This window comes from Anastrepha ludens, chromosome 4 (assembly GCF_028408465.1).
Source record: "Anastrepha ludens isolate Willacy chromosome 4, idAnaLude1.1, whole genome shotgun sequence".
Classification (NCBI taxonomy): Eukaryota; Metazoa; Arthropoda; class Insecta; order Diptera; family Tephritidae; genus Anastrepha; species Anastrepha ludens.
The window spans coordinates 56,984,489-57,008,669 of NC_071500.1; the positions used below are offsets into that span (position 1 = coordinate 56,984,489).

General features: G+C 36.2%; 3 protein-coding genes across 3 annotated transcripts; 1 reads left to right on the forward strand and 2 right to left on the reverse strand.

Annotated features, from left to right (window-relative positions):
- Nucleotides 1-18,914: 18,914 nt before the first annotated feature.
- On the reverse strand, nucleotides 18,915-19,778 carry LOC128862451 (cuticle protein 16.5-like). The gene is made up of 2 exons (XM_054101090.1): nucleotides 19,436-19,778; nucleotides 18,915-19,364 (listed from the first exon to the last, which is right to left on the reverse strand). Exons 1-2 carry the CDS (start codon nucleotides 19,445-19,447, stop codon nucleotides 18,963-18,965), a joined length of 414 nt encoding a protein of 137 aa, XP_053957065.1. The 5' UTR covers nucleotides 19,448-19,778; the 3' UTR covers nucleotides 18,915-18,962.
- LOC128862454 (cuticle protein 16.5-like) lies at nucleotides 19,363-20,527 on the forward strand. The gene is made up of 3 exons (XM_054101093.1): nucleotides 19,363-19,452; nucleotides 19,960-20,073; nucleotides 20,144-20,527. The coding sequence occupies exons 2-3, from the start codon at nucleotides 20,062-20,064 to the stop codon at nucleotides 20,453-20,455; spliced, it is 324 nt and encodes a 107-aa protein (XP_053957068.1). The 5' UTR covers nucleotides 19,363-19,452; nucleotides 19,960-20,061; the 3' UTR covers nucleotides 20,456-20,527.
- Nucleotides 20,528-23,259: 2,732 nt separating this feature from the next.
- LOC128862452 (cuticle protein 16.5-like) lies at nucleotides 23,260-24,118 on the reverse strand. The gene is made up of 2 exons (XM_054101091.1): nucleotides 23,759-24,118; nucleotides 23,260-23,685 (listed from the first exon to the last, which is right to left on the reverse strand). Exons 1-2 carry the CDS (start codon nucleotides 23,768-23,770, stop codon nucleotides 23,296-23,298), a joined length of 402 nt encoding a protein of 133 aa, XP_053957066.1. The 5' UTR covers nucleotides 23,771-24,118; the 3' UTR covers nucleotides 23,260-23,295.
- Between the last annotated feature and the right edge of the window lie 63 nt (nucleotides 24,119-24,181).

A 24,181-nucleotide genomic window follows, 5' to 3' on the forward strand; every position in this document is an offset into this window, starting at 1 on the left:
AAATCATCATTTTTTCGGGCCCCTAACCCCTTATTGCAATATTTAAGCCAGCAATGACGCTACATTTATCGAGTAAAGTAGACAAAAATTGGACTGATCGAATGGTCCATGTAACTCGTAGCCGCAGCGGACATATGCCGGATATCATATTCAAAAAATAAATATCATGAAACTATCCACCATATTATATTAACAAATGCACTCCAATAATATCTCTACTTTGAGTTATCATTTTATGTTCTCAAGCTCTTAAAAAGCACCCGATATGTAATAAAATTACGCAATCATCTAAATTAGTTGGCAAACCTTTAAGCGGCTCATGATTGTTTTAAGCTTGCGGAGAAGAGACTTATCAATGTTTTAAAAGGCGACAAGATGGCTTAGTGCCTAGTTTAGCTGAATAGTCTGGATTCAAGGCCTTACACCTTATTGCTAGGCTATATTTAGTTTTATAGTCAACTGCATTTTAGAAAATTCGGAATATCGAATGATACCTCGCGGTAGGTCAGGTATTCCCAGAAAGTGAAAAACGTACTTCAGGGAGTGTAAACTTTAATTTAAAAAATGCTTAATAAAAAACACTTGAAAATACAATATAATATTTGGATAGCTCTTGAAATACAATGTATTAAGTGCCATAGGTAAGCGCAACTACCCATTATCGCTGTCGTTCAATTTTAAACTTTGCAGAAAATCGGTTTCTATTAGCGCGACTCTTTAATTTTCTGCATTGCTTTGCGTGGTATTTACCACATATTTATAAGTTTTTTTTTTAGCTCGTAGGCTCCACATTTTGCTTGTATGGGGAAAAATACTCACCACCGTCAGGAAACAAAAATTGTTAAAAATCAAAACGATTTTTGAGCCTCTCTGAACTTGCACTTTTTGCAAAATTCAATGGACTACAAGACTGCATACTCGAAATATTTCCAGAAATTCTGATTAAAAAGTTTCAAATGTTAATGGAATTTTTTTTAAATTTCGTACAAAGTGTATGGTTGTTGTTGTAGTACGAACAACATTTTCATAAAGAAATAAATGAAATTGAATGAAAATAAATAAATATTGTAAATAGTCAAAACCTGACAATATGTGATGTACACTTTCTTCTTACGCTGACTGTAAGTAAGTTTTTTTGGCTAAACATTTGCGACTAAATCGCAGAAAAAAATGAGAACCTTTTAAATTTTACTGACTTTGTAGCATATGCCACGAGCACATGCCTACCATCACAGGAAACAATGTTGAAGCTATTGAATTATCTGACACAAAGCTAAGAGATTCTTCTGATGATGATAATATGGAAAGTAAAATGGAATGGTGATAATTTGGAAAATGACAAACTTACAGAAGCCACTATATGAGTTGGTTTATGAAGCAGTTACCTTGAAGAACAATTTGCATAAAAGTTATCTTAAAGTTGCAGACTATTTCGAACTTAATCAATGTATAAGTAAATATGTGCTTTTTTGTTCAAAATCTTTTTAAGTTAATTTTGAATTAGAAGGTTGTTTATTTACTTAATAATTATTACTTTATTAGCAATAAATTATTGGGTTAATTCGACTTTCATTACAACTTTTATTTTTAATTGGTCGCAAAAATCGATGTAATACTGAACAGTTGACCACTCTAAAGTACTATTGAAAACGGCACAGACAATGCCCGGCGTGCCTTCATAAGTAAAATATTTGAAGTATTATCGTCAGCAGACATAATTCCATGGAGAAAATTTACTGAGTTATGTAAGGGTTAATTTCGTTAGCATGGATTGAAAAAATTGTGTATTAAATATACACTTTCAAGTTACAGTACAAATTTTCCATTTCACTTATTTCACGTATTCAAGTTGAATTTAAAGCTGATAGTACATTTTCGTCTGCTAAATTTCTCTATCAAGAATATATTTGGCTCCTTCCCGCAAAGGAGACAAAAACCGCCCATCTACTAAGGAGTTAAAGGATTAAAATGTTCTACGAACACCTCAGTTTCTTATGCCGATTATTATAACATTGTGCAAAGTAGGGACAACTGGAACCTCTTCTTAAGATAAAATCAGTCCTAAACTTTCAAATCGCTGATATTTGTATGTCCTCTCTACCAAATTCCATTGTCGAAAGCCCGTTAAATTTTTTTGTATGTTCACGATGTAATTTATGTTTCAAATTTATGCCAGGCATAAGGAAGGGCGGTAGGTGGCTGCCGTAGCCGAATGGGTTAGTGCGTGACTCCCATTCGGAATTTGGCAAACGTAGGTTCAAATCTCGGTGAAAGACACAAACGACTAATAGTGGTTGCCCCTCGGCAGGCAATGACAAACAGCCGAGTGTATTTCTGCCATGAAAAAGCTCCGCATAAAAACCATCGGAGTCTACTTAAAACTGTACGTCTCTCTATTTTGTGGACGCACGCCACGAATTGGAGGAGCAACTCGGACAAATACCTAACAGAAGTGTACGCGGCAATAATTTATTTACTTATTTTTTATTTTTATAAGAAAAAGCAGTAATTTACTTTTTAAAATAAAGAGTTGCAGTGGAAAAGATATCTGGTACGTGTGTTATCAGAAAAAGCATCAAATTAGTGTGCCTATAGATAGCATTACCAAAAAGTGTCGAGAATTAAATAATAAACCAAATTTTAGGGCTGTGCGCAGCTATAATTCGCTAGGAACTGGATTCGAAACTCACAGAAGGCAAGAAATACCAAATTATAGAAAAGGCTTTTTTCAAGACGCAGACTACAAATTGTAGGAGTAGCCCGGCTATTGGGTGTTTCTACGGGCTAATGGATGTACGCGCCAATTATAAAGGATTTTCCAATAACAGGTGTAACAGGTGAATGGATTGTGCTATCGAGAGATGATTAGCGATTTTTTATGGCCGGAATTGGATGGATTGATCTGGACAACGTTTATTTTCAACAAGACGGCGCTACGTGCCACACAAGCAACGAAACTATTGATATTTTACGGAAAAGTTTCCGGACCGTGTTATCTCTCGAAGAGGTGATCACAATTGGCCACCGAGATCTTGTAACTTTTTTCTTTGGGGCCACGTGAAAGAGAAGGTGTACACCAACAGCCCAGGATCGATTCAAGACCTCAAAGATGGAATTCGTGAGGCTATCGAGGACATAGGGCAGTCACTTTGCCATTCGGTTATGGAAAATTTCATAAAAGGATATTGTCCTGTAAGCGTGGTCCTGGTGGTCATTTCCTTGATGTTAATTTCCGCTATTAATGGCATACCTTTCTCTTTATATCGAAATAAACATCCGATCATTTGTAATAAAAAATAGCATTTTTCTTTGAATATAAAAATAGTGCCTCTTATTGGAAAACCCTTAATATTGTATTGAGGAATAAGTTCATAGCGTCTTTATATTTGATTTTATTTTACAACGATTTGTTTGCTGTTTGGCATAGGGTAAGTATTCATTTGAGGCTTAGAAATGGAATATTCAGGAGGCAAAAATCAATATTTTCCACACCTGTTCTTTTCTTTACGTTGAGGTCAAAAAGCTACCGAATCAGCCCGGGAGTGGTTTTTAAAGTTCAAAAGTGGTGACTTTGACATCGACGACACGTCACGCAACGGAAGACCTTCTGAACTCGATGAAGAACGTCTCAAATCACTTTTGATTCAACGCAAAAAACAGAGAAATTCGCGATGAAATTGCTTCTCAGCATCTCGCCCACCATCGAACAACATTCGGTCATAAACAGTAACGAATCGGCGAAAAATGAGAAATGATGACTATATATCAATATGAAGCAAAGAAGGGAGTGGGTGGCTCCAGAAGGTAAGCCAAAGCCGAGAGGCAAACCGCATTTTCATCCAAAAAAGTTCATGATATGTGTTTGGTGGGACTGGGTGGCATGGAGCACTGGGAAATGCTCGAAAATGCCACTGTCAACAAGGAGCTCTACATTTCCCAGATACACCACATAAATGAGGCTATTCGACTGAAAATACCTGACCGATAGGGTCAAACCATACTCCTTCACAACAACACCAGGCCCCATGTTGCACAAGTCCTCAAAGCCGCACTCCAAAAGCTCGGATGGGAGGTCCTTCAGAATCTACCGTATTCTCCGGGCCTTTTACCGACCGATTGCCATATTTTCCGCTGTCTCTTAAACCATATGAAGAACGTTACCTTCAATTACAAATAGATCCTTAAAAACTGGCTCAAAAACTTCTTTCACACCAGACCAGGCCACTTTTGGCAGAACGGCATCAACATATTGGCCGAGAGGTGGAAAGAGATTGTAAAGAGTAACGGCGAATATATAATATAATTGATTAACTTATTGATATAATTATTGTTTTTTTTTAAATAAAAGTTTTCGATAAAAGCGCTACGAACTTATTCACCAACCAAATACACACATTATTAAAATTAGTTTTTTTATATGCATATTTGTTTTATAGATTTTTCATACATCATTCGTTTGGCATCTGTATTATAATATTTCAGTTGACGTTCTTATAAAACACAATTAACAACCCTATCAAACAGGCGGCAACCATCTCCAAAAATATTTTCTAAAATAAGCGTTTCTAAACTTCTTTTTAGTTCTATTATTTGATATTTATTATTAATTATTTAATTTTTTCAATTTAATTTATAAGCAGTGGGCAACTCTGCTCAAAATATATTCGAAATTAACATTCACATTTTTTTGACATCCATATTTTTATATTTCTTTAATTTTATCATTTTTACTTGAACATAAATTTTCAAACAAGTGGACTCCTCTTATTTTTTTATTTGACACCTTTATGATAATATTTGAGTGAACTTATTAATTTAATTTAATTAAATTTTTTCTCAGGTGGCAAATCTCTTAACAAAGTAGCTTATTTTTAATTTGTTCACATTTATAAACCTTTACTTTAATCCAACCATCGAGTTAGTTTTAATTTAGTATTTGGATGGAACAGTGAAGTTTGGATACATTCCGAGAAATGAAAACAAAATCCGTAACAATGAATCCGCGGGTGTTATCTTACCCCATCCCATTTTCCTTGTCGTGAAATGTTTTGACAAACTACACTGAGCTATGATGGGCGTTATTAGGTGTATGGTACGTCATGATCTCGAGGAAGTTCTGTGTACCGATAATGCACCCTTGATTCATTTTGAATAGACTTGAAAAAATATGTTGTTAAAAGGACGTTCGAATTTTTTGCTTGCCTGTTCCATATTTCACAGAAGTATTCCTATATAAGTAAGTAAACTGTATTCTAAACTTCAAGCTTATGTACAGCTTGTCGAAACATGTCTACCCCTGCGCTAATTAAAGGAGATTTTTTAGGATAATTATTTGATTTCTTTTAGCCAGTATGTGAATAAGAGCAAAACAATATGCAGACTAATTTTTTATTAAATATCTAGACGACGACACGACCAAAAATAATTTTAGTACATAGATATATAAATACATAAATATATAAATTGTAGTATAAAAATTGCATTTAAAATGTGTAACTCAGAAAAAACTGCTAAAATTACGCAGGTGTTTTCAGACACTTGCTTTAGTGTTTCGTTAAAAAATACATGGAAAATTTGATCGTTATAACACACAAAACAATCAATTATAATAATCATAACTGGGTCTTACACCCCTTATTAGGTGTTTGGCCGAGCTCCTCCCCCTATTTGTGATGTGCGTACCTAAAGGGAACTGAAGACTGCGAATGCCATTACCTGCAGAGTGGCGAGCACTATTAAAAAAAACTTTCTCCATCATTTGGTGCTTCATATCCTGGGTTTCGAATCGTGGTACTACCCTACAAAGCAATCAATATCATCAGTAAATTTTGATATGGATTATGTCCGACATTTTGTACTCCCACATCTTCAATTCTCGGTGAAAATATAAAATCTATAAATCATCTAAATCTTAATCGCAATCATCATCATCATTGGCTGTACAGCCCTGGTCGGTTATTCGAACACCCTAAGGATGATTACCGAAAAATTATCCTATATTCTGCATTCTTATGTTTAAAGCTCTAGGTTTCATAGTTGCCAATCAACAAGGAAATAAATGTGTTGGTTGTGATAGAGGCCCAATAATTACTTAAAATTTTAGGATTGATCTCTTGTTTATTACTTGAACTACTGTGGGCAAAAAGTAAGGTGAATTTATTTGTCAAACTTCGCGGGATTAAGACTTCGGTCAAGTTATTTTTTTCATGAGTTGGCAGCACTGTTAATAACATCTGGGCCAACTTTCATGTGAATGTCATTATCAGTAATATATTTACGCTTGTGTTTACCAAACGACCAAGAGTGCATTTTTCGATTTTTACAATGTCTGATTTGATTGAGCAGAGAAATGCCATCAAATTTTATTTGCGGAATGAAATTTCGGCTGCGGAAACGTTTAGCATGTTGCAGAAGGCATTTGGTGATTCGACCATGTCGCAGAAAAATGATTATAAGTGGTACAAAGACTTCAAAGAGGGTCGAGAACATGTTGATGACTTGGAGCGCTCCGGACGACCATCGACGTCAACAGATGACCAACACGTCAACAAAGTGAAGGAGTTAGTGCTCAAAAATCGTCGGTTGACTGTTAAAGACCTTACTGATATGATCGGAATATCAGAAGGATCTGTGAAAACCATTTTGAAAGACCATTTGGGCCTACGAAAAGTCAAATCTCGTTTGGTACCGAAAACTCTCAATTTCTTGGAAAAAAGTCGTCGCTTTGATGTGTGTGAAACAATGCTTTCAGACTATCAGGACAAGATCAAATGCATCATTGCGGGAGATGAGACTTGGATTTATGCTTACGACCCTGGAACAACCGACCAATCAAGCGAATATCGTGCTAAAGGCGAGGCCAGACCGAAAAGAGCACGTCAAAGTAGTTCAAAAATAAAGGTCATGATGACAGTTTTTTTCGATCTTCGTAGTGTGGTGCACTATGAATTCCTTCCACCTGGCCAAACTGTTAATAAGGAATATTATTTGAGCGTTATGTGTCGTTTACCAGAAGCAATTCGTCTAAAAAGACCAGAATTATGGGCCAACAACTCTTGGTTTTTGCATCACGATAATGCACCGTCTCACACTGCACTCGTTCTTCGTGACTATTTCGCCAAAAATTCCACGCATATCGTTCCGCAACCACCGTATTCGCCTGATTTGGCTCCGTGTGACTTCTGGCTATTCCCAAAACTCAAGAGACCACTCCGGGGAACGCGTTTCGAGTCGATTGAGGAGATAAAAGCTGAATCGAAGAAGGTGCTGATGGCTATATCGGAAATGGACTATTTGGAATGTTTCGGGGATTGGAAAAATCGTTGGCATGCGTGTAGTTCATCGAGAGGGGATTATTTTGAAGGGGATGAAATTGATTTACAAAAATAAATAAAGATTTTTCATTTTACAACCAAATTCACCTTACTTTTTGCCCACAGTAGTATTAACTTTAAAATAAATTCAAAATTTATCATAGAAAACTATATATATCAGACTTTTCTCACTTACAGGTTCACATTCTTACCACAGTAATGGAGAGGTAGCGAGTGTTAGCGGCGCAGCTAAAAGACCAGCGGCAGCTACAACTGGGGCAGCCGCGATTATATTGTAATTTCTCGCGATCACTTGATTACTTGTGGCAGTCCCAACAGGGCCTGAAGCAATTACAACGGTAGCGGACGCAGCAGCCAGGATGCCGGGCGAAAAACAAAACAACCTGTTGGATGAAAATAAGGGAGTCGTAAGTAATTAGAGACTAGTAATTCGAATTGTTAAAAAAAAAGCTTACGTATTTGAAAATTTTACTTTTCTACTTATGTGTGTCGAAAAAGCGTTAAAAACTATATTATATGTTTCCATTTTTGAAAACACTTGCAAGTTTTATACCAAGACGTGCAAAAATAAGTATTTTTTTAATTTGATTTTTATTTTCAAGTTCACCAAAAATGCCGTTCAAATATAATCGGCATTTAAATACCTCGACGCTGAGGAATTTTGACAAACCTAATTGCGATCCAAAGCCGCTGGAGTGTTGGTGCTAAGATGTTGAACTAAATTTGTATGTAGACATGTGCGCTACTGTAAATTACCCAAAATATTGTTATGCGCAAGAGCAACGCAAACAAGCGCATATTTCGAGTACTTGTGTATATTTATAGCAATTGTTGGTTTAATTACATGTTTTGTAGTTTGTGTGTATGTTTCCATAATGTATTGAAGGCGTAAATGTATTTAAAATACACTTCTGTATGTATTTAACGGAGCTCGATAACTTTTGAAATTGGTAATGAATCTCACCACAGTGCACAGTGGGCAGAATTCAACAAGAGCTCAGAGATAGCCATACAGAAATATAGCCAATAGAAAATACTTACATACTATATGTAGTTAATTTGCTGCGGATATAGCATTCGCAAAGACATCAAGCAACAAAAAAATAAACATACATATATAATATGTTGACAGCCAAGCGCCGATAAAAGTAATAAACTCATGAAAAATTTCATCTAAAAATGTTCTAAAAAGCAGGGAAGCCATAGAGAGACTAGCCGCAAACAGACGGTTGCATATCTATTGGGTACCCGGGCATAAGGGCATTGTAGGAAACGAAATTGTAGATGAGATTGCCAAGGGCGCTGCTTACACACCATTTGCACAAGAAAATGGCATACTGAAACCTTTAAATACGATATACAATGACTAATCAGTGAATAATCTAGCCACTTGCAAAACCGTAAAAATCATGTGCACCCAGAATGCAGATAAATACGTACGATTCGTACTAACTCTGTCCAGAAAAGAAAGCAGAATTATCGTAGATATACTGACAGGTCACAGATTTTCCAATGAACTGTAAGAGAGCGAAACCCTAGAGCACCTTCTATGTCCTTGCCCTGCTTTACCTAGAACTGGATTAAAATGCTTAGGAGCTCTACAATATGAGAAGTTAGAATGGCTCTCAGAGTTACAGTTTCAGAGTTAACTTAGATTCGCAAAAGACGCACACGTATTGCAAGATGTCTACTACAAAGAAACAAAGGTCTAGCTGCATCTGCTAACACTAAGGACCAATAGGTCTATGTGATGCCTTTCAGCCAGCCAGGTCAACTTAACCTTACCTATGTAGTTAATATAAGATCCCAAACAAACTTCCTTACTATTGTATGCGAAAGCAACAACAAAGTTATCGAGCAAGATTCGCCGCTAGCGAGGTTTCTTATACCTATAAAACTGGTATCAAGGTGTTAGCCCAATGCAGGCTGGATTCGATAATTGTCAAAAATGAATAGAACAATACTGAAATATATGAAGAGTTGTGCAGATTTGCTTGAAGCGCTTGAGCCCCGGCGAAGTTTTAAATAGCTGAATGTTTTATTAGCAGCGCTTCTGACATTAGGATTTGAACAGCCCTGCCTTTCATTTCATTTGTCTTGGTTTAGCTTCATTTGTGAATTTTAGCAGATTAGAGAGATTGTTTATTTACATTTGCTTTTCAAAAATGTTTGAAGAAAATTTAATAAGTGCTATTGAAAAGCATATCTTGTACATTGTTACAATTAAAAGAAAAATTCGTATAATTTTTCACAACTTCTAGGTAACATCATGATTCCAAAATGCATTATGTTGTATTGAATATGGTCAACATCTCTGTTTCCTTTTCTTTTTACTTATCATCTAATTGTTATGACAGCATTCAAAGTGCCCATTTGGCAAAGCAAGTTTTCAAAGCCAAGCAAAACAAGTACATCAAGCAAAGAGGGCATGCATTGGGACAGCACCTTAACTCACTATTTTACAAACAAATGTAATTTTAGGAATATGCCTTATTTTAATATCTACGCAAAATATTTGTATACCCACACATACTTGTGCACAAGACTGTCATAATTTTTTCCACATAACAGTTGTATGTAAACGCATAAAGGAATCGAGGTAGATATAGATCGACAGCAACAGGCTTAGAATAATGAGAGGAAGCCAAGTCAAGCCAACTCGCCGGTTCGTGTGCACCATAATTACCCTACTATCTCGGTATTGAAAACATGCGGCATCGGTCGTCACCTGCGCCACCTACGAGCACAATGTTAATTTTCAACAAATAAACGAGATATCTGCAAAATTACTTAAGTTTGGTACAAATGATGAATTCAAATAAATACGACACAAGTAAAACTCTGAAAAATGGTCGGCGCCAAGCCCACTTTTAGGTAAATTCGTGTATCTCAATAACAACTAAATAAAACTCACCCAAATATAGTTCACGCATTGCTTCCGATATCAATTAAGCCCGAAATTTGTTAATGTTATTGAGACCTAATCACTTTTATATAATATTTAATAATAATAACACTTTTTAAAACGAAATTTTCGTTCGTCCATCTGATGTCACAAGCTATAATATGTATTTGGTGGGACTGGAAGGGCATGGCTTACTGGACGGTGCGGAACGGCATCAACAAATTGTTCGAGATGTGAGAAGAGGTTGTAATTAAATTGTAATTGATTAACTTTCTGATTAGAATTATTGTTTTCTGTTTAAATAAAAATTTTCGGTAAATACGCTAAGATTTTATTCCCCAACCCAATATACATATATAAAATGTGCGCGTGTATATAATTTTCGGTCTGGACCGAATATAGTCATGCTTACTTTTTTTGTTCTATTTTCTGAATTGCATAATCTTCACAAACATTAGACTCTCTTTTTGCCAGTGCCGCTGTCACAGCCGATTTCCTGGCTACCGCTTTATTGACATAAGCTGCAACCGCCGCTGTTGTTGCCGCTTCTGTTCCAGTTGTTATCGCTACCGGCAATCAAACGATCTCGAGGATGCAGAATGGTATCGCCGCAGACCCTTTTGTTGCTCGTTATACAGCTGTCGCCACATTGGCTATGCCATTCGCTGCTGCACTTTTTGCTGCTGCTTCTTCTTTTGGGGAAAATTCTCACTATAGAAAAATATATGATATAGTTCAAAATAAAATATTTAATTTATGCAACTAACAAACAAAATAGAAAAGGTTAGATCTACAAGTAGAGCGGAAGATCAAGAATTTCAAGGTTGAGCAGGCTGACTAAGGCAAACTTAGGCTCGAGGACTATTATGAAAAAATAACCAAGTAATATTTGATAAAGTTTCATTAATTAGCTATGCCACATTAGTAGATTTCTATTAAGTTAGCTCGAGATTTCAGGCGGAAGTCACTGCCATAAAAGAGGGACTTACAGAAATAAAAACGAGAGTATTATCCACAAATGAAGTCTTCATTTACTCGGAAAGCCAAGCGGCAATAAAAGCGCTGGAATCAAAAACGCACTCGTCAAAGACAGTTCTCGAATGTTTTAAACTACTAAATGACGTATCTAAGTGCTACAAGGTGCACCTTATCTGGGTGCCAGGCCACAACAATATTGCAGGAAACTGTAAGGCGGATGAACTAGCACGAACCGGTACAACGCTCGATCTCGAACCGGATAAGGCGCTGATACCCATGCCCATAACCACTTGTAAATTACTTATAGACAGGGAAACCATCAAAAAGGTAAATACAAGCTGGCAAAACCTCACAACATGCGAACTAAGCAGACAGACTTGGCCGAACTGGAACAGCGGTCAATCGAAGATCTTGCTAAGATTTAACAGAGAAGCTATAAGAAAAATGATAGATGTATTAACTGGTCATTGTTTAATAGGCAGCCACGCTAGAAGGTTAGGTCTCCCGTACTTCGATTTCTGTAGAAGCTGTCTTAATACAGAAGAAGAGGAAACAGTCAGACACCTTTTATGTGAGTGTGAAAGCCTAGCTATGAGAAGGCTGCGCACTCTTGATACAGCATTTCTAACCGATGTAGCAGGCATAGCCCATCTAAAACTAACGAAGCTCTGCTCGTTTATTAAAGCTACCGGATGGTTTGAAAAGGAACACGTAGAGTAAGGATAAGCTCCAGTGGTATCACAATGGACCTGCGAAAGGTCTAAGTGTGTCTTTATGACAACCACCCCACCTACCTACCTAGCTTGAGGCTGCTAACCTAAATGTGCATATAAAGGCAAATAAAGTTAAACAGTTTACAACAGTGATGCCCAGAAGTCTCTTCTGGGTGAGCAGGTGATACATTGAAAAAGATTTTATACTTTTATGCATATGTATGTGCAAATTTTCAAAATCAAGTAAATTTTTCATTGATCCAGTAGGAGCTTAGCATGTTTCAATTGCCGGTAAACAAAAGTAAGATAATAGAGCAGATATGACGGCAGCTATGGCAACAATTACGACTGCTAAGTTGTATTGATTTTGTTATTCAATAGATGTACTCAATGATGATGTTACTCAATAGATTATGTAACATATTTGGTAAATATATGCTTTATATTATTTCCCTATGCTCGCCTATTCGCGCCTGTGTTAAAAAATTTCTTATGAGTGAACGTAAGGGGTTATACCTATACCTTGTGTTACAGACCGTGGAAGCGCGCGACCTTATCCATAAATGAAGTGCACGCAAAACTTTATCTCGATTTCGTGTTTTTTGAAAATTACCGTCGCGGTGATCATTATTTATCAAAAACTATTTGACCGATTTGCATAAACTTTTTTTTAATTATTCGAAGTTTCGACCTCGTGAATCTGAACGGTTCACTTTTTATAAATATTTGCATAGTTCGCTGGAATGAATTTTTTTTTAATTTTTCTAAAATCCTCTTTTTGGTGCAAAGCGGTTTTCATATTTTTTTTTTTTTTTTTTTTTTTTTTTTAAAAAACACCTATTGGTGTATTTATTATATAGCAATCTAGCACAAATACTAATAAGCTATTTGAATTTGACTTAATTTGATACGGTTAAAATTACAAAGTACTTATCCTATGATATATGCACTTTTTGTTTCTGTAAATGTTTTGGTCACTACTTTTGTTTGTGACTGGTTTATTTATTATGTATTGTTTATAGATAGTTCACTATTTTTTACACAAGTTCAAATGGTTTCACTCGTTTTAATCTTCTGGTTAAGTCATCGTTTTCGAGGAGCTGGAGGGCCTCAATGTTGACTTGTTGTTGAAGTCGTTGTTCATGACTTTGCGCAAACTTTTTGATAACGTTGTCGACAATTTCAACATCCAAATCCTTATGTAAGTTGTCATTTCTGATGTACCACGGAGCATTAACAATAGCACGGAGCACTTTATTTTGAAATCGTTGAATGATCATTCTGTTGCTTTGACTGGTACATCCCCAGAGCTGAATACCATAAGTCCAGATTGGCTTAAGGACTTGCTGATACAAGAGCAGCTTGTTGTATGTTGACAAGGCAGAATGTCTACCCAATAGCCAGTACATCTTTCTGTACTTTATTTTCAACTCTTCTTGTTTTTTCTTGACATGCGGTTTCCACCTGAGTTTTGCGTCAAGGGTCATGCCAAGATATTTCGCTGAATTCTCGTACGGAATGATTTGTTGATTGATGTATACTGGTTTATGGTCGATTCTTTTATTAGTGAAGTCGACGTGCACAGATTTGGTTTCGTTGAGTTTTATACGCCATTTGACTGTCCAGCGCTGTATCTCAGTAATGGATGTTTGTAATTTTTCTGTTGATTCAATGTTGTTTTCACCAGTGGCCATTATTGCAGTGTCATCAGCAAACGTAGCAACGGTATTATTTGTAAATGTAGGGATATCACTAGTGTATAGGAGATATAGGATTGGTCCTAGTACACTTCCTTGTGGTACTCCCGCTTGAATTTTTTTCAGGTCAGAATAGGTGTCTTCTTGTTTTATTCTGAAGTAACGTTCTGTTATGTATGATTTTAAAATTTTTGAGTATTGAGCAGGAAGAAGTATTTGTAATTTATGATTTAATCCTTCATGCCAAACCTTGTCAAAAGCTTGTGCAACATCCAGAAATATTGTCGAACAAACTTTTTTCTCTTCTATCGCCTTTTCAATTATGTCGGTGATTCGGTGTACCTGATCAATTGTAGAGTGCTGATTTCGGAAACCAAACTGATGATCAGGAATGAGGTGTTTCTCTTCGATAATTGGTTTTAACCTTTTCAAGAGAAGTTTCTCGAACAACTTTGACATAATCGGCAGCAATGATATTGGTCGATATGAGGTTGTTTCATGTGGCGGCTTCCCTGGCTTTGGTATCATTATAACTTCGGCAACTTTCCAAAGTTGTGGAACATATTGTAACCGAAGTGATGCATTAATTATGTTGGTTATTTTCATTAACGCTTTTTTTGGAAGTTCTTTTAGTATTTGGCCAGTGATAAGATCAAAGCCAGGTGCTTTCTTAGGGTTGATATTACTCTTGATCTCTTTTTTGACTTCAGCCGGAGTGACGAATGGTATTATCCCGTCCATTTGTTCTGCAATGTATGGTAAGGGATTAATGTCATTAGCTGCATTTGGTTGAAATATGTTTTCAAGATGATTTGCAAATATTGTTGCTTTTTGCTCATTATTTCTGGCCCAGCTTCCATCCACATTTTTAATTGGAGGTGTTTGTATGATTGGTCTCTTTAGATTTTTTGTAGTCTTCCAAAGCGAATATTCAGTACTGGAGTCGTTAGTAAGCTCACGAAGAAAGTCACTTATAGAGTCATTTTTTAACTGTCTAATTTCATTTGTTAATTGTGATGTTAAATTATTCAGTATTGTTTTATCCCGCGGGTTTCTGGTTTGATGCCATTTTTTTCTCGCTTTTCTTTTTTCTGAAATAAGCTCTACTATTTCTTTAGGATAGCAATTGCCTTTCAGTTTTCTTTTGACTTCAGGTGTATTTTCCCATGCTGAATACTGTATATCGTTGACTAGTTTTTCCACCTCAAGGTCCAGCTGTTCTTCGGTTTGTAGTGGAACCGCTAGTTCAATTCTATTTTCCAATGTTATTCTAAAGCTTTCCCAGTCCGTTTTTTTGTTGACTAAAGTTGGATTTGTTGGCTTAGAAATTATAGTTTCGCTTAGTGTTAATACTATTGCCGAATGGTCTGAGTTTAACTCTAAGATTTCATCTATTTGCATATAATTACTTCCTAGGTTTTTGGTGACGAAAAAGTCTATTAGATCTGGAACTTTGTCAGGATCAGTGGGCCAGTAGGTGGGCTTCCCTGTAGAAATTACGTCACACTTGTATGTTTGTATTGCATTTAGCAATTCTTTTCCTTTAGTTGTTGTGAGTCTCGATCCCCAATGTGTGTGTTTAGCGTTATAATCACCACCTATGATGAATCGATTTCCAACAGCTCTGAATAGTTCAAAGTAACGTTCTTGTTTGATATTGTGTTTTGGGGGGCTATATAAGCTAGCTATGGTAATATTTTGATTTTTAGTTTTAATACTTAACATAGTTGCTTGTATATCTTCTGCTTGAAATTTGTTTTCTTCGTGATGATATATATTTTCTTTTATAATTATTGCACTTCCACCCTTTGCAGTATTTTCTGGGTGAATTGTGCGATATGTTTTATAACCTCGAAATTTAATGTACGATTGATTAGTTAGATGTGTTTCCGATATTAGGCACACATCTACTTTATTTATGTCTAGGATTGCTTGTAACTCAGCTTGACGTTTAAGCAGTCCATTTGCATTCCATGACATAATTTTAATTGTATTGGCCATTATCTCCTTTTAGGTTTGGAAGTAGTTTTTTTGTTACTACTTTCCAATTTGATCACTCTCTCATTCATGTTTGAAAATGATTTTTCAAGTATAGTCATTTTGTTCAGAATGAGTTGTAGACTTTGGCTGATATTATTGTTTTGATTGTCAGTCACATTTTTTTCTGCTGTATTCAACTTAGTGACAGCAGCATATGACAATTTATTTTGTGTGCCCTTAATTTTATTTTCAGTTTGCATAACTGGGGCTTGCTTAAGGATAATTTTATTGGCTTTATTATTACTATTAGTTTTAGGTTTTTGGATCTTGCTGTTTCTCACTTTTTGCAACTCTTTTGCTACAATACATCCTCTGTAGTTGGCCGGATGATCTCCTCCGCAGTGAACACATTTTGGCGCTTGTTCTTTTGTTTTGTTGCATTCTTGTGTATGATGTCGACCAGCACATTTAACGCATCTAGCTGGTTTGCTGCAATATTTATTGGTATGCCCATATGTTTGGCAATTTTTGCATTGCGGGACAAGTTTAGTTCCCTTAATCGGCACAATTTCTACTTGACAGCCTAGTATATTTGTGATTTTGTATATTCTCTCAATATCTTCATTATTTTCAAAAAACAACATGAACATATTAAGAGGAGTTTTTTTCTTCCATGCTAGCTTATTTACTGCTGCCTTTATTTTATATCCTTTGCATATCAGATCTTTCATTATATTTTCTGGGTTGCAAGTGTGATGCAAATTTTTTGCCATAACTCTAATCACTCTAGTTTGTTTATTTTCATAAGAGTGGAATGAGTTTCCATTTCTGTTTAATGTTCCAACTACTATTCTGTATGCTTCAGAATCTATGCAATTGATTTTTACAGTTGTATCATTAATAATTTTTGTTTGAAATGCATCTGCATTTATTGTGGATATTAATTGATTGTAGAGAACTTCATATGATGTGATATCCTCCAGTATAATAGGTGGTGGCATCGGTTCTTTTTTATTTTCTTTGGTATTAGTTTGGCTGTTTTTGTTTTTATTTTTATTTTTGGGAGTGGCTGGAGAGGGTGTTGTATTCATTTTCCTTTTTCATATAGAAAAAATTTTTTTGGGTAAATAAACCGTTCAGATTGACTAAAAACTATTCTTCTACAATAATCATTTAATTTTTTAGATTTCAATTGAGCTGCTCATGCGTTACCGTGATCACCGCAAACCTCTTCTAAAAAACGGCGTTTCGGGGGAGGGGCGATATCAACAATAAATAATAACATTTTTTAAAATAAAAACACCAAAATATATTTTTCGAGAGTGTCCCTTCAGTACGATATATGAAAAATTCTAATTCAAATCGGTAGAATTGGAATGAAAGTTGATGTAATTTTTCTGATTTTTGTATAAGTTATAGATCCAAATTTCATAAGTAGTTCAGTTAAGTTTTTGTTAGACGATGATTTATATTATAGTCAAATTAAAAATAACTATAAATAAAATAGTCAAATTAAAAATAACTATAAAATCTTATTTTTAATCCACTGACAAATAAAGAATACTGTGGTGAACATAAAAATTGAGCTGTTAAGAAATCTCATTTTTTTGATATTCTCTAATTTTTCAAAATATTTTTTTTTCAAATTAGTGAAACTAAAGGGTTTTCCAATATGAGTTGTTATTTTGATATTCAAAGAAAAATAATATTTTTTAATATAAATGATCGGATGTTTATTTCATTATAAAGAGGAAGGTATGCCGTTAATAGTGGAAAATAACATCAGGTAAATGACCACCACGACCACGCTTACAGGACAATATCCTTTTCATGAAATTTTCTATAACCGAATTGCAATGTGGCTGCCCTATGTCCTCGATAGCCTCACGAATTCCATCTTTGAGGTCTTGAATCGACCCTGGGCTGTTGTACACCTTCTCTTTCACGTGGCCCCAAAGAAAAAAGTCACAAGATGTTAAATCACAAGATCTCGATGACCAAAAGTGATCACCTCTTCGGAAGATAACACGGTCCGGAAACTTTTCCGTAAAATATCAATAGTTTCGTTGCTTGTATGGCACGCAGCGCCGTCTTGTTGAAAATAAACGTTGGCCAGATCAATACCATCCAATTCCGGCCATAAAAAACCTTTAATCATCTCTCGATAACGATAGATAACACCTGTTATTGGAAAAACCCTTTATTAAGTAAAGTAAAAATTGCAAACGTTTCTCGTCGACGAAATTAACATATTAAGAATTATCCGATAAAAATCAAATATGCGAATATGCAAATCAATGACTTTTGTCGATTTTGACTGCAGTAGAATAATTCTACGGAGTATTTTTTATTATGCGCAAAAAAATCACATAGCTGGCCGAAGCTTAATTCTGATTTTTTGAATGGTCTGAAAATGAGATTTGGATGCTGTGATTTATATAAATGTTTTGTTGCTTATGCTTATAAATGGCAACTCTACTGCATAAATGTTTTCATATTATTGTAGTAGAGACTAATTAACTTTTATTTAAATAGTATTTTTACTTGAAATAATTTTCAATAGGTGGCAGCTCTGATTTAGATATTGAAGTGTGAAATATGTTTCAATTCTCTTTCAATTTACATCAATGCTGTATATCTGGTTTAAACATCCTTACGAAATATAAGGTATAATGGCAACTTAAAAAATATAAGGTATAATGGCAACCTTGTCTGCGAGAGATTAGGAATGTCGGAAACACCTCATATCAACAGAAGTAAAACTAAACCTGTTTCGATTCCAGAGGTTCAGAACAATCGATTGATATTTGAACTGAATAGAATTGCATTTTTTTTTTATTTGGGTAACCGATTTGTTTTGTATTGGGAAATGACTCGTACAAGTATTTCGGACTAAGGAAATATTAGGTAAAGTTTACCGGCTTGGTCTAGATAATTGTAAATGAAATAAATGAAAAGAATAAATTTAAAAAATATAACTCTTTTCTTAAAACATTTACTATAAAAATCATAAAAGTTCGATTTCCATTGGGTCCATTAACGGCACACTTTTTTGTGCCGTCTGTTTCACCGCCTCTTCACTTTGAACGTAGTAGATCGTAATGCATAGAATTTTCTCTTTTTAACCATTATTTTGGAACGCCACAATACGCAACTGGTTTCACCAAACACCAAGGTTGCATTTCAAATTATGAATAAGGAGAGACTGTCAATTCAGTATAGTAAATAGTTTTGAAGGACTTTCGGAGCCGAAAAACAATCTGTTATTCTCTAAAAATTTGAAAAATTCAAGTAAAAGTCTCTTAAATAAATTTGTACTAAAGTTTTCTCATTTATTAAAATGTACGAACATCTTTTACCACACAGCAGCAGCTAAGGGAGCGGCGGCGTAACGAGCAACAACTGGAGCAGCTAAAGAAGCAGCAGCATAGTGAGCAGCAGCTAACGGTGCAACTAAGGGAGCGGCTAAGGGAGCAGCCAGAGGAGCAGCGGCAGCATAACGGGCAACAACTGGAGCGGCTAAGGGAGCAGCTAAAGGAGCAGCGGCAGCATAACGGGCAACAACTGGGGCGGCAGCAACAACTGGAGCAGCGGCGATACCATTGTAATTTCTCGCGATCACTTGACTGCTGGTGGCGGTAACAACTGGAGCTGGTGCAGCGACAACAGCGGCGGGAGCAGCATAGGCCAATGGAGCGGCAGCCAGAAAACCGGGCTTGGCAGCAGCGCAGGCGAAAAGAGCGAAGAGAACAACGGCCTGTTCAATTAAAGAATAAGAATAATTATAATTTTATAAAAGAAAAAAATTTCAGAATTTTTACAACTCACGTATTTGAACATTTTCGGTTAGTTTTTGTTTGGTTGCTGTTTATTGAATGAAAGTTGATAACTGTTTGATATATTTGGTTTAGTGCAGTGCGCCTTTTATAGTAAATTTTATAACATATAACCCATAGATTACATTTCATCCAATAATGCATCGACATTGGCCTTCAAAGTACATTTATTTCATTGACAAACTATTTATCGAAATATCCACTTCCATCTCATTACAATTCTGTGCATTTTATTATTTTACGTCGTTATTCAGTATGCCACCAATTAAAATATAAATTAACTCAAAATGCCCACAACTACTATGAAGCTCGAAGAAGAAGTGTGTAAAAACTAAGGCCATGGTTTGCATTCCTAATTGAGAGTTTTCGAAAAAGCCGAAAATATCAAATCGACTACCAAAGAGTTATTTTAACTTACCGTTGTATTGCAGTGCACATACCTACATATGTATTTGTGTGGGACAATTAGTCATATCAATACTTATTTAAAAATTTTCGTACCAACTTTTGTTTCAGCACTTGACTATAAATATCAAACCGATTTTGGTTATTGGTATCAAACAATCTTTAGCTTTTGTTTAAACAACAGCCACAGACAAGAAAATCAAACACTTCAACATGTTCAAATACGTAAGTTTCTTAAAACTTCAATAATATTTTGTACAGCTCCTCATTCATAACTCTCACCCTCCTCTTCCAGGCCGTTGTTCTTTTCGCTCTCATCGCTTGCGCTGCTGCCAAGCCCGGTTTGCTAGCTGCCGCTCCATTGGCCTATGCTGCTCCCGCTGCTGTTGTTGCCGCTCCTGCTCCTGTGGTGACTGCCACCAGCAGTCAAGTGATCGCCCGCAACCACAATGGCATTGCCGCCGCTCCAGTTGTTGCCAGCTATGCTGCCGCTCCAGTAGCTGCCCCAGTTGTTGCCAGCTATGCTCATTACGCTACTGCTCCTTTGGCTGCTCCAGCAATTGCTCATTATGCTGCTGCCCCTCTTGCGTCATCGTTACTTTGGTAATGAGATATGTATTTAAGAAAATCGAAAGTTGCAAATGATCCGGTCAAAATAAAATATCTGTTTCGAAAAAATTTAAAATGACTTTGTTGTAAATGAATATCTAGTGAAATTTAGCAAAGTTTAACCTGGGTCTTCCAGTTATAATATGAAAATTTGCAGCTTCTAAGAAAAGTTGATATCATTTTTCTGGATGCCTCGACTTTTCATAGATTATATACGGGTACGATGTATGGGTACGGATATGGGTTAATCTACAATATATCACACCGTCTGGGCAGTTTTTATGAAAACTTTCTATAGCTACTGTCATGATTTCAGTCCACTTCAAACGACACGCTTTTATTTTACTCTTGAATTTGGAATATTAAGTCAGAGTTTTCATCATGTTTGGGCAATCATTTTTGTTTTTATGTAGAACCATTCATGGCATTTATTTTTTTAAGATAATCCCTCCGAAAAGTGGTCGCAACTGCGCCGTTATCCGGCCAGCCGTAAACACCAACTTTGAATGACTCCCTGGATTTCGTTAATAACTTTGGTGATGTTGGCTTCCAATACCTCAATCGCAAATTAATTTATCCACATACCTCTAGAAATAAAAGTCCAAAGGTGTGATATCACACGATCTTGGTGGCTAATCCACAGGTCCGAAACGAGATAAAAATTTCTCACCAAACCGATGACACAGTAAATCCATTGTTTCATAGGCCGTATGGCAAGTGGCACCATCTTGTTAGAACTAAATGTTGTGAAGATCACAGGCTTCAATTTCAGACATCAAAAAGTCGTTTATCATGACGCGATAGCGTTCACTATTCACTGTTACATTGGTGCCAGTCTTGTCTTGGAAGAAATGTAGGCCGATGATTTCGCCTATTTCCAGCACATAGGCCGCACCAAACGATTGTTTTCAATGGATGTAATGGCTGTCTTGAATGGCTTCGGGTTACTCTTCAGCCCAAATACGGCAATTTTACTTATTGACGTAGCCATTAAGATAAAAGTAGGCCTCATCGCGGATCGCCATAAGTTGGCCCGAACGCGCGATGAACACTTTTCACAGAACGCCGACTTTCGTAAACAATTTTACCATTTGTACACGTTGTCAAAACGTAAGTCCTTCCATGATGAAATGCCAATAAATACTGAAAAATTATGTATTTAGTGTCAAACTACGTGTGATTTGTCAAAAAGCCCTTTTGGAAAAGTACCTCCAGTCTGACCACTATGTACATATTATATATATGCAAGTACATGTTTTACGTAGCGTACATTCCCAATCAAAGCGTATTTTAAGGTCAGTGGTTCGTATGCAACTGCTCGTCGTGGATTTTGTTCACATTACAATATTCGACGTTTATACCTATGGCGCCGCTAGAGAAGATTTTATTCGTTCATGTGTGCGAAGATTCCGGGCAACAGTCCTCTGTCGGGATCCAGTCGGTCAACGAGAATAAATCAAAATATTGAGCTCATCGCTACAAGTTTGTACCATAATCCGCACCAGTTCGTACGCCAGAAAACGGCTACCCTACGTCTTTCAAAAATTGTTAAAAGTATCAATGGCAACCCAACATCACTTGTTCTGGACATTTAGAGAACAACATTTAGAGGAATTAATTAAAAAAAGTGCACACTTGTAATCTTTCTAATAATTATTGAATGGAACTTTTATCATTAGTAAATCCTTTTTAAGTCAGCTATTCATTTCTAATTATGCCCGTAGTTTAATTACTCTAGAAATCAACTTTACTTAAGCGATGTAAGAACTTATGGATATTTACTCAAGTTGTCAAATCCGGTTACGAATGCATCTTCGCGAATGAATAATTTATCTCTGTTTAATTGGGATTGATAAATATTCCATTCGATCCTACCACTAAACCTGATCTCCAGCTATCCCTCAGCTAAACAATACTTTTGAAAGCCTAAGTTCAACAACTCTCTAAGTTCCTTAAGTCTGGAACAAACATTTGTCCATGCTTCCCATTTCACAAGTGACTCCTAAATTTGATAAGAATGGTTGCAAAATAGGAGCAATCGTTCTTCTATTAAATTAGGAAATGTAGGAATGAGTACTCCAAAGGAGTATACAATTTATTTATTAACACTTGTAAGTTTTCCGCTTACTCTTATCTTGACTTTGGTCAGCAAAAATATGAGAAAATCCACAAACTGCCACACTCTAGCGGCAATTTCCAGGTAAATGAAAATTTTCAATTACTTGGGGTTCGTGCCCGCTCTTCGCCATACACGAAGGACTCGAAATATACCGAAATTCCAGGATCCGAATGCATACAGGCGTCGAATGCTTATAGCCCTTTCGCGCACACTATTTTCAAAAAGAGGAACATAATGCGCTTTTGATGAAACTGCACCCAGTACGAGATAGTAATTTGATCTGTTGTGAGGCACGTAATGTAGGTAAATTTTTTCTCACAAAAAACTATTCGTATGCTGTTTGTCTGTTTCAACGCGCCAGTCTCCAGAACTACAGCGACGAAGTTTGATGGGTACGGCTTCATAGACATCTTGAGTTTAACTTATGGTAATAAATATATCATTCTTTCATTGATTGATTAAAAACAAGATATCTTAGTTTTACTTTCTATTCAGTATCGCTCTATGGTTGTCTTAAAATATTACAAAGTTTTTGTTTTCTCATCAGAAATTGTAAACAAAGTTTGAGCATTTTTCAATTCAGTTGAGTATTTTTGAAGGACCCCCCAAGCCGAAGAGAACTCTAATAATTTGCAAATTCTTAGGAGAAATTCAAGTAAAAGTCTCTTAAATAAATTTGTACTAAAGTTTTCTCATTTATTAAAATGTACGAACATCTTTCACCACACGGTAGACGCTAAGGGAGCGGCGGCGTAACGAGCAACAACTGGAGCGGCTAAAGGAGCAGCAGCATAGTGAGCAGCAGCCAATGGTGCAACTAAGGGAGCTGCTAAAGGAGCAGCGGCAGCATAACGGGCAACAACTGGAGCGGCTAAGGGAGCAGCTAAAGGAGCAGCGGCAGCATAACGGGCAACAACTGGGGCGGCAGCAACAACTGGAGCAGCGGCGATACCATTGTAATTTCTCGCGATCACTTGACTGCTGGTGGCGGTAACAACTGGAGCTGGTGCAGCGACAACAGCGGCGGGAGCAGCGTAGGCCAATGGAGCGGCAGCCAGAAAACCGGGCTTGGCAGCAGCGCAGGCGAAAAGAGCGAAGAGAACAACGGCCTGTTCAATTAAAAAATAAGAATAAATATTATTTTATCAAAAAGAAAAAAAATTCAGAATTTTTACAACTCACGTATTTGAACATTTTCGGTTTGTTTTTGTTTGGTTGCTGTTTATTGAATGAAATTTGATAACTGTTTGATATATTTGGTTTAGTGCAGTGCGCCTTTTATAGTAAATTTTATAACATATAACCCATAGATTACATTTCATCCAATAATGCATCGACATTGGCCTTCAAAGTACATTTATTTCATTGACAAACTATTTATCGAAATATCCACTTCCATCTCATCACAATTCTGTGCATTTTATTATTTTATGTAGTTATTCAGTATGCCACCAATTAAAATTTAAATTAACTCAAAATGCCCACAACTACTATGAAGCTCGAAGAAGAAGTGTGTAAAAACTAAGGCCATGGTTTGCATTCCTAATTGAGAGTTTTCGAAAAGAGCCGAAAATATCAAATCGACTACCAAAGAGTTATTTTAAC